This window comes from Elephas maximus, chromosome 4 (assembly GCF_024166365.1).
Source record: "Elephas maximus indicus isolate mEleMax1 chromosome 4, mEleMax1 primary haplotype, whole genome shotgun sequence".
In the NCBI taxonomy this organism is placed as follows: Eukaryota; Metazoa; Chordata; class Mammalia; order Proboscidea; family Elephantidae; genus Elephas; species Elephas maximus.
In genome coordinates, this window is record NC_064822.1 from 78,334,337 (window position 1) to 78,344,941 (window position 10,605).

The following is a 10,605-nucleotide window of genomic DNA, read 5'->3' on the forward strand; positions in this document are numbered from 1 at the left end:
GAACAGCAACTATACACATGGACCTCGCCAGATGGAATGCACAAGAATCAAATTGACTACATCTGAGGAAACAGACAATGGAAAAGGCCAGGGACTGATTGTGGAATGGACCATCAATTTGCTCATTCGCAAGTTCAAGCTGAAGCTGAAGAAAATCAGAGCAAGTCCGCGAGACCCAAAATATGACCTTGAGTATATCCCACCTGAATTTAGAGACCATCTCAAGAATAGACTTGATGCATTGAACACTAGTGACCAAAGACTGGACGAGTTGTGGAATGACATCAAGGAAGGACATCATACATGAAGGAAGCAAGAGGTCATTGAAAAGACAGGAAAGAAAGAAAAGACCAAGATGGATGTCCGAGGAGACTCTGAAACTTGCTCTTGAACGTCGAGCAGCTAAAGCAAAAGGAAGAAATGATGAAGTAAGAGAACTAAACAGAAGATTTCAAAGGCTGGCTGGAGAAGACAAAGTAGTAGTATAGTGGCCATGTGCAAACATCTGGAGATAGAAAACCAAAAGGGTAGAACATGCTTAGTATTTCTCAAGGTGAAAGAACTGAAGAAAAAAATTCAAGCCTCAAGTTGCAATACTATAGGGAAGATATTAAACAACACAGAAAGCATCAAAAGAAGATGGAAGGAATACACAGAGTCGTTGTACCAAAAAGAATTGGTCAACATTCGGCCATTTCAGGAGGTAAAATATGATCAGGAACCGATGGTACTAAAGGAGGAATTCCCGGCTGTAATGAAGGCCTTGGCGTAGAACAAGGCTCCAGGTATTAACGGAATACCAATTGAGATGTTTTCAACAAACAGATGCAGCGCTGAAACTGCTTACTTGTCTATGCCAAGAAATTTGGGAAACAGTTACCTGGCCAACCAATTGGAAGAAATTCATATTTATACCTGTACCGAAGAAAGGTGATTCAACAGAATGTAGAAATTATTGAACAATATCATCAATATCACATGCAAGTAAAATTTTGCTGAATATCATTCAAAAGCGGCTGCAGCAGTATATTGACAGGGAGCTGCCAGAAATTCAGGCCAGTTTCAGAAGAGGATGTGGAACCAGGGATATCATTGCTGATGTCAGATGGATCCTGGCTGAGTGCAGAGAATACCAGAAGAATGTTTACCTGTGTTTTATTGACTATGCAGAGGCATTTGACTGTGTGGATCATAACAAGTTATGGATAACATTGCGAAGAATGGGAATTCCAGAACATTTAATTGTGCTCATGAGGGACCTTTACATAGGTCAAGAGGCAGTTGTTCAGACAAAACAAGGGGATATTGAGTGCTTTAAAGTCAGGAAAGGTGTGCGTCAGGGTTGTATCCTTTCACCATACCTATTCAATCTGTATGTTGAGATAATCTGAGAAGCTGGACTATATGAAGAAGAATAGGGCATCAGGATTGGAGGAAGACTCATTAACAGCCTGTGTTTATGCAGATAACACAACCTTGCTTGCTGAAAATGAAAAGGACTTGAAGCACTTAACTAAGGAAGATCAAAGACCACAGCCTTCAGTATGGATTGCACCTCAACATAGAGAAAGCAAAAACCCTCGCAACCGGACCAAGGAGCAACGTTGTGATAAACAGAGAAAAGATCAAAGTTGTCAAGGATTTCATTTTACTTGGATCCAGAATCAACAGCCATGGAAGCAGCAGTCAAGAAATCAAAAGATGCATTGCATTGGGTAAATCTGCTGCAAAGGACCTCTTTAAAGCGTTGAAAAGCAAAGATGTCACCTTGAAGACTAAGGTGCGCCTGACCCAAGTGGTGGTATTTTCAGTCACATCATATGCATGTGAAAGCTGGACAGTGAATAAGGAAGGCCGAAGAAGAATTGACACCTTTGAATTGTGGTGTTGGCAGAGAATATTCAATATACCATGGGCTGCCAAAAGAGCAAATAAATCTGTCTTGGAAGAAGTACAACCAGAATGCTCCTTAGAAGCAAGGATGGCCGAGACTGTGTCTTACGTACTTTGGACATGTTGTCAGGAGGGATCAGTCCCTGGAGAAGGACATGATACTTGGCAGAGTACAGGGTCAGCCGAAAAGAGGAAGACCCTCAACAAGGTGGATTGACACAGTGGCTGCAACAGTGAGCTCAGGCATAACAATGATTGTAAGGATGGCTCAGGACTGGGCAGTGTTTCGTTCTATTGTGCATAGGGTCACTATGAGTCAGAACCGACTTGACGGCCGCTAACAACAACAGCAGGCAAAGGAGCTGTTTCTGCCCTGAGTTCCCAGTGTAGGGGAGGCGGCAGATTATTTTTTCCTTGTTTGTTAATTTGTTCCTTCTCCAAGGACAGGGGAATGGCTCAGGGACTGTGACAGGTCCTACTTCTAGCCCAGGGAAGGTGGCTGTCACTGAAGTCAGCTTGGGACCTGGTGCAGAAGGGGGAGGGCTCAGTTAACTGGAAGAGTTTTTTCCCAAAGGGGTGTTTTTTCATCCATGTGGTAGATTAGATGCAAGCACTTACGCTGAGAGCGCCGCTTTTTGCTGATTCTGGAGGCATGAGTGAACCCTCTGCTGCTTGGTCTCCCTTGATGTGGCGTCTTGCATTCCAGTGCTTGTTACACTGTGCTTGTGCCAGCAGATCCAGCCTGCGGGATGCCGGCTCCCACTGGGTCAGGTCTGGCAACTCCTCGCTGCTTTGGAGCCATCTCTCCTTTGCCCTGTCACTCTGTCCAGTTCCTCAACTTTGCCTTTGATATTCAGGGCTCCTAAATTGTCACATATAATCGATTCACTTATTTTTTGGGGTCTTTGTCGTAAGAGGGACCACCAGAAATGTCTGGCTACTCAGCCATCTTGGCCCCACCAGAACTTCATTTTGTTTTATGGCTGAGTGATATTCCATTCCAGATACATACCAAATTTTACTTATCCCTTCATCTCTTGATAGACATTTTGGTTATTTTCACCTTTTGGCTATTGTGACTAATGCTGCAAAGAACGTTGGTGTGCAAGTATCTGTTTGAGCCCCTGCTCTCAAGTCTTTTGGGTATGCACCTAGGATGGAATTGCTGCGTCATATGGTAATTCTCTGTTTACCTTTTTGAAGAATCACTAAACTGTTCTCAGAGTGGCTACGTAATTCTGTATTCCCCAGCAATGCATGAGGGTTCCATTTTCTTTACATCCTTGGCAACACTTGTTATTCCTGTTTTTCTGGTAATAGTCATACTAGTAGATGTGAAGTGGTATGTCATTGTGGTTTTTTATTTTCATTTCCTTAATGACTAATGACAATTTTGCATCTTTTCATGTGTTGATTGGCCTTTTGTATATCTTCTTTGGAGAAATATTTGTTCAAGTACTTGGTTTTTAAGTTGTTTTTGTTTTGTTCAGTTGTAGGAATTTTTTTCCCCACCATAATCTAGATATTAAATCCATATCAGATAAGTGGTTACCCAATATTTTTCCCATTCTTTAGGTTATCTCTTTCTCAGTGAATTACTGTTTTGAAATTTCATTTACATAGAATAGTACAGATTTTAAGTGTACCTCATTGCACAGCTGTGTACCATTTAATTTTGCATTAGTAGCATGTTTACTTACTTTTAGCATTTGCAAACATAATTTCAAATGACTGTATAATATTCTATTATCATTATTTGTTTACATTCTCCTTTTTATTGCAAATATTTCGGGTCATGCCTGTGGTAGACTCTGGATTTGGCAATATTCCACATTGTGTGGGTGAAAATAGACATATAAAGCAGTGACAGTATAGCATAATACATGGTACTGTAGAGTAAGCACCCAGCATTTGGGGGACATACAACAGGGACACTGAAGCCATCATCGGGATTGGTGGTAGAGGAAGAAGAGATGATAATGCATGTGTTCTAAAAAAAGTATATGTAATACTACCCAAAACAATCTGTAGATATAATGCCACCCCAGTCCAAATACTAACATCATTCTTTACTGAAATGGAAAAACTAATCACCAACTTCATATGGAAAGGAAAGAAGCCCTGAATAGTCAAAACAGTGTGCTTCTCTAAAGATATACAGCCTTGGAAACCCTGTGGGGCACTTGTACTCTGTCCTGTAGTGCTGTGAGTCAAAAGTGGCTTGATGGCAGTGAGTTTATATGGAGCCCTGGTGGTGCAGTGGTTAAGTGCTCAGCTGCTAACTGAAAGGTTGGCAGTTCAAATCCACACAGTGGCTACATGGAGGAAAGATCTGGCAATCTGCTGCCATAAAGTTTACAGCGTAGAACACCCTATGCGGCAGTTTTACTCTGTCATCTGGGGTCACTGTGAGTCAGAATCAACTAGGCAGTACACAAAGACAACATAATGTATGTATAGTCTGATGGCTTGTAGTCTTTTTTTTTTTTTTTTAATTACATTCTTTTAGGTATGTAGGTAACAAGAAATTTCCCATTTCAACAGTTTTCGCATTTACGGTTCGGTGACATTAAACATGTTTATCACATCATTCAGTTATCACCCTTAAGCGGCTTTTATTTATTTAGAGCTAGAACTAGGACACACTTTTAAAGCCATTAGAGCTATCCAGTTGCAGGAATCTTTGAGATATTTTGTGAGTTTCCTCCTCAATCTTTTACTGTAATCTACAGCATATCATTTTTAACGGCTCCCCTTTACCATGTCTTCCAAAAGTCTTCAACTTAGTTTTCATAGGTACAAATATTTACTGTACTTATAGAAGAGTGGGTTTTGTTTTGCTTCACTGCTGTGTACAGTGGAAATTTGGTAGCCATTTCTTCTCTAAAACATTTAATGCCCCTAGTGCACAAAAAGTTTGGAGAGTGTTGCTTGATCTGGTGAGTTGGAGGTGAGGTGGGAATGCTGCTTTTTTATGTCTCATAATTTAGAAAACCATCCTCAGTATGTGGCTGAAAGAATTCAAAGCAAAAAATTAAATGAGGCTGGAGAGGTCAGATCATGAAGTGTTTTGTGCATCGTACTAAGAATAATCTTATCCCAAGTGCTCAGGTGAACCTTTGAAGAATTTTAGTCAAGGAAGTGATAGTGAATTTGTCCTTTCGATAATTTAGGTACTGAGTGGAGGATGGCTTTGGGACTAGAAGAGGTCCAGAAGATTGGAGACCTCAATCTGGGTTATGGCAGCTTGGATGGAGATAATAATCTGTATTTCAGAGACTAGTTAATAGACTTAGTGATTGGATGTTTGCTTTCCTTTTGGGGGCGGGAGAGGGGCAGCCAAACGTGCTCTGAGGTGAGCATCTTTGAAGTCTTCAGGCTTTCTGAATTTAGGTTTATTTCCTTACGGTAAATTCCCCAAAGTTGAATTAATTTTAGGCTAAACTCTGCTGTAGGCGATATGATGCAGATGTACAAATGATACAGTCCTTACTCCTTCAAAGAGCTTTCAGTCTTGTGGGAGGGATAGAAGTTTGAGTGATACAAAGCAAGGGAGAATAGGATGTTGTGGTGAATTTCTGGTCAGGCTTAAAGTTCTAGAATATGTTTAAATGTGCTTTTTTTTAATGATACATTAAAATGTTTTGAAAATCATTTTTATGATTTTTTTTCCTTTTGATATCATTACTAGGTAATAGCTAAGAGAAAAGAAGATTCTGGAAAGATAAAACTTTTGCTTCATTGGATGCCTGAAGACATGTAAGTATTTGGATTGAAATACTATGTAATTAATAGACTAATCTCTTTTATTAAAATCTTACATTCAAAAGTTACTTAAGCCATTGAATTCAAATAAAATGTGTCACTGATATTAAACTGTATAGCATTTTGAGATTATCAGGAGTAAAGCGATAGCCTCTGAAAGCTCTTCAAGTTCCTGGCTCCAGGTTTAAGTTCAAAATGTTAGCTTTTTTTGTTGGTACTAATAACACTTGTTGGAGCAATTTTTAATCACTTAGGATGTCATCATTTTTAAGATTTTTAAGGACCTATTAGTATGCAAGCAGCCTTAGTTATGCCTGTGTTTGAATCATTTATTAAAAATCTGTAGCATTTTATACATATGATGAAAAGTATTTTATAAAAAATATCAATTGTCCAGCAGCCATTACGTTTTTCTTTGAACTTTAGTACCCCTTTAGAGCACTTCTGGCACAGATGAGCCTCAATTCAGATATTCCATGTATAGTTTTCTTTTTACTATTATTAAAAAATTTAGATGAAAATTTGCTTAGCTAAGCAACAAAGAATAGTAAGTTGAATGAAATCTGATTAAAAAAAAAACTTAAACCGTAACTTTAAAAAAAATTAATACGTGGTTAACGTTTTTTCTTGTCATTAAATATTTTTTTATTAAATGGTTTTCCAGACTCTGTTCTAAGGAGATGTTAATGGGTTTTGATATGAGATAAGAGTTCTTAAATAGATTTAGAAAGTTCATAGTGCACGTTATCATATTTAAGTAAAAAAAATCTAACTTTCATCCTGTGGTTATCGAACTTACTTTAATATGACGCACTCATTATCTGTGCTGACGTGCATGTGTGCACGTGTACGCACACACATCAGCCAAGACCACTTTGGGGAAATGCTACTCTAAGTATTATAAAATTTATTAAACTAACTCCTTCTTGTCGAACATTAAATTTAACCATTTTCCCCTGCAAGTTTGTACCAATATGTATCCCCACCTACTGTGTTGTATTAGCTTATTGCCCTGGCTTACTATCAACACTAGCTTATTATCATTCTTTCAAATTTTGTATTTCTTTGATTACAAGTAAGACAGTTTCTGAACCATTATTTCTTTGGTGAGTTGATAGATTGTGTGAGTTTTCTCCCTGTACCTTCCTCTTTTCCTCTAGTGAGTGTTCATCTGTTTCATACTGATTTCTAAGAACTCTTTTTATTTAAGCTTATAAGTATAGTTCCTTTTAAAAATATTGAGATAAAATGTTTATGTATCTAGTATCTTGGAAATTGATTAGTTCAAGTATTAGATGCTTTTATTTGAATTTTCCTATAGGATTAAATCTCTTAAATTCAGAATTTCAGTCACATGTGCATTTTTTTTTTTTCCAAAGTGAAGTTTAGTCTTGAGGTTTTTTTTACTCCTTATTTCTTAGTAAAGAAATCTGCTGTCAGGTTTCTATCAAGTCAACCTCAACTGTGAGTTTCTATCAGTGAACTAAAAGCTAGCCAGTGTGTTCTAATGTGTTTCTAATTTTGATAATGGTTTTGCCAACCAGAAATTCCTAATCCATTTCTAAATTCATACCCAAAATTTAACCCTACCATTTTGTAGCTGAGACTCCACATCCAGCTGTTTAGGTAGGTTGCTGAGGTTCGTTGGCTTTTGAGAAGCTTGTTAAACTAGGTGGCCCTATTAGACTAGCAGAAAAGGCTGGGTAATGTGAAGACGTGTGAAGGGTAAATCTGTAAAATTCACGTTATAATTTAAAAATAACCATCACAATAGATTAATTTTATATGTTCAGTAATTTTAATAGCATGGGAGGTTAATGCCAAATGTCTTATTCTTTGTTTTAAAATAGGAACATTTGATATCCCTCTTTCCATTCTTCATGAATCAGCATTTTAGTATATTGCTCACAAACTGTATTTTTAAGTTGACCCACTTGCTTTTAGTTATAATTATGCACTTGCCATTTTTTGGAGGTGAAGAAATGACTTGTTTTTTGATTCATAGACTGCCTGATGTATGGGTGAATGAAAGTGAACGACATCAATTAAAAACTAAAGTAGTTCATTTATCAAAGCTACCCAAAGATACTGCCTTGCTTTTGGATCCAAACATATACAGGTAATGTAATCTTGACTTGATGTTTTACTTTGTTTCTCCCTCAAGTTTGAGTATAAGATTGGGACTTACTCTGAAGTACTGAATTCGGTACCAAGCATATCTTCCATTTTGGTGCTTTGGTATGTGGAAATTAAAGCACAAAGAGTTTAAATGCTGGAATCCTGAAGACAGTATTTTTGTAAAGTTTCTATACCAATTTATTTCTAGATTTATCTCAAGTAGTTTAGGTTGTAACATACATAGTATTTTGACAATAAATGCCTTTTAAAAATATATATATGTAATTCTCTTTATAATGTTAGATTTTTATAGAACTGGGAATGTATTACATGTCCTTAATACCATAAATTGTTGACTTTGTAAAAATTTATATTCTCCCCAAACTTTTAAAAAGAGCATTTTAAATATCATTGTTTATTCTTAGGAAGTAATTTAGCATGTTCACATTTCTAATGATTTTCTGATCTGACCTTTGTTTTAGTGTGCTGTGCTAATGAAGGTATAGGGGGGGAAGGAGAAGAGCCCAGCATTTCTGACTATGTGCTGAGTCACTTTGCTAGGTGCTTTACATATACTTCATCCTCACAGCAGCCCTGTGAAGTAGGTGTTACTACCCCCGTCTTTGTTTTACAGATTGGAAGACTGAGGCCAGAGGTTAACTGTCTTACCCAACATTACACAGATAGAATACGGCAGAACACTATACTGCTCTACCCAAATCACAGACATTAGGATGATTTAAAAAGTGGTGAAAATGCTTAAAATTTGGTTTTAAAAAGTATTTTTAATAAACTTTAATTTTATGCATTTTAAAAGGAAATTCTAATTTAATGTGTATTTTACATAGCAGTAGGTTGAACAGGAATAAAATGACACAAAATAAGTGAAAATCCTCAAATATAATTTTTAGTAGTTCTTTTTTTTTAAAGAGACTACGGCCTTTACCAAATATTGTACATTTAAACACTTTGAAAGTTCTGTTCATTACACAATTCAACTACCTGAAATGTTTGTATGCTGGATTCCTATAATTTGAACTGCCTCCTGAAGATGAAATTCTAACATAGTGGTCCATGCCGTCTGGAAATACTGAGATTCTTGAGTTTTCCCGATTCAAAAAAATTTTTTTAGCATCCTTTGGTGAAAGGTGTTGAGTACAATAAAACTTGTTCTTTGTGGGATGAAACCTTAAAGGAGAAGATGAGGAAAATACACTACCAAAAATGTGGACAAATTACAAGTAACCTGTTTATTAAAATTTTTTTTGAATATTCTTCATTACTGATAACTAATTTTTAGGGTTTATTTCTGTTTATTCTTTGGAGGAGGAGGGAATGAAGATTATCAAAATTAGCTTCCTAGAAGAGTAATATTTTGAGAGAGCCACTCTGCCATTAGAACTGGTTGAAAACATCTCAGGCAAAGATCGATAAAGGGGCGTGAATCGTAATTAGATTAAGACTCAGCACTGTGTTTCTGCCCTATGTTCTACTTTCCCCTTCTCTAAAAGTCTTCCCTTTGCACAACACAGGTTGTTATTACTGTTGCCATGCTGTGTAGGAAGAAACTTAGATATCTTAGTGAGAGTGACTTAAAAATATCATTCAAGCTCAGAACTTGTGTCCAGAATTGCACAGGAATTCTGTAATATATTTTCAAAGCATGTGATTTTACAATTCTTATTGATTTTATTCTTGGGGAATTGAGAGTATCTTAAAGATTAGGTACTTCAGTGGATTTAATTTTCCTTAACTGCACTCCACCTCCCCCAATTTTTAAAAATTTAATTCAACTCAAGTTTTTGTGCTTCTGCTATTCTAGAAATTGAAATGGAATCTGCCGTAAATTGGTGCAGAGTTATAGAAACCCCTACATTTTACCCTGGTGTAGCATCTTGATGATTTCTGGATTTTATTGGAATAACTTGTGGACTTAAGTAAAAGGGAAAAAAACAATTATTTCAACTTTTAGGACAAATAATTTCCTACAGATATTCACGTGTCATACCTTCCAGAAATATATTTAACTTCAAAATGAGACTCAAAAACGTACTTAACTGGTATTTAAACATCAGTTTTAAAATGCCATTGTTAGTTGCCATTGAATCAATTCTGACTCACAGCGATTCCCGCATATATTATAGAGCAGAACCGCTCCATAGAGTTTTCTTGGCTGTAATCTCAGCGGAAGCAAATTGCCAGGCCTTTTCTTCCATGGTAGCTCTGGGTGGGTTAGAACTGGCAACCTTTAGGTTAACAGTTGAGCACAAACCCTTTGTGCTACCTGTAGGAACCATTTAAAGTGCTAATTGGTTAAAATGCATGTGTTAGACACAAGAATTTTTCTTCAAAACACATTAGCAGACTACCTAAAGAGAACTAAAACAAAAAGTATGAAAACTAAATTGAATCCATTATGTGGGAATATGTTGGAAATAAATTTTAATGATAATAGATAACTACATTGCCTAGATTGTGTTAAGAATTTTTTTAATGTCCCTTTTGCAATGTTCAGTGTGTTTTTTGATTCAGTTGAACAATAAAAAAAAACTTCTTTTTTCTCTTTTTCTAGAACAATGCCGCAGAAGAGGTTGAAGAGGTAAAAAATAAATAAATACATAAAAAGCAAACAAGCGGGGACACCTGCAGTCTTAGTCACTGACAATGGGTTTAGGAAAAGTTGCACATTAGAGTCAAACCCCTTCCTTTTTTTTTTTTTTTTATTCCAGTATTTAGAATAATATTTATGCTTAGTGGAAACATTCTGTGAATGAAGTAGACTCTTCTGTGGAATATATTAATATATTACTGTATATCCACATTTTCATG

At 36.6% G+C, this 10,605-nt stretch overlaps 1 protein-coding gene across 1 annotated transcript in view; it reads left to right on the forward strand.

The window, feature by feature from the left end:
• AEBP2 (AE binding protein 2) overlaps positions 1–10,605 on the forward strand; it is an 82,660-nt gene that overhangs the window by 55,063 nt on the left and 16,992 nt on the right. The window contains exons 6-8 of the mRNA XM_049882595.1: positions 5,585–5,652; positions 7,664–7,777; positions 10,349–10,375. Of these exons, the coding sequence (XP_049738552.1) occupies positions 5,585–5,652; positions 7,664–7,777; positions 10,349–10,375 (209 nt within the window). The remainder of the gene's footprint in view (positions 1–5,584; positions 5,653–7,663; positions 7,778–10,348; positions 10,376–10,605) is intronic.